The sequence below is a fragment of the Cariama cristata genome, unplaced genomic scaffold (genome assembly GCF_000690535.1).
Source record: "Cariama cristata isolate BGI_N322 unplaced genomic scaffold, ASM69053v1 scaffold26225, whole genome shotgun sequence".
Lineage (NCBI taxonomy): Eukaryota > Metazoa > Chordata > Aves > Cariamiformes > Cariamidae > Cariama > Cariama cristata.
Window position 1 is genome coordinate 2,856 of NW_009619629.1, and position 349 is coordinate 3,204.

At 60.7% G+C, this 349-nt stretch overlaps 1 protein-coding gene across 1 annotated transcript in view; it reads right to left on the bottom strand.

Moving 5' to 3' along the window:
• Positions 1–171: 171 nt before the first annotated feature.
• LOC104162562 (sulfotransferase family cytosolic 1B member 1-like) overlaps positions 172–349 on the bottom strand; it is a gene marked incomplete at its 5' end in the record, with an annotated part of 1,068 nt that continues 890 nt past the window's right edge. Inside the window, one exon of the mRNA XM_009701319.1 lies at positions 172–284. Within this exon, the coding sequence (XP_009699621.1) occupies positions 172–284 (113 nt within the window). The remainder of the gene's footprint in view (positions 285–349) is intronic.

Consider the following 349-nt stretch of genomic DNA (forward strand, 5'->3'; position numbering starts at 1 on the left):
GGGTTCTCACCCCCCCCCCCCCTTCCCCGTAGGTAATGGCTCGCCCACTGGTTATCCCAATTTATTGCAGGACGTAAAGCGAATGAGCGTGAGGATGCTCCGTCTGGACCCACCCTCCCTGCCGGGGGAGTGGGGAGAAGCGGAGCCCCCTCAGGAAGGGGGATGAGCCCCTCATGCCTCCATCTGGAAGCAGAGGTCAGAGCCCGCCATGTGCTCCCGGTAGTGCTGGTCAAAGCGCTCGTTTTGGGCCACGGTGAAGTGGTTCTTCCAGTCCCCGGTGATCCCTGGGGGTGAGAAAGTGAATGGGGCAAATCCTGACACCCCCAAAATATTTGCAGCCACAGATGGG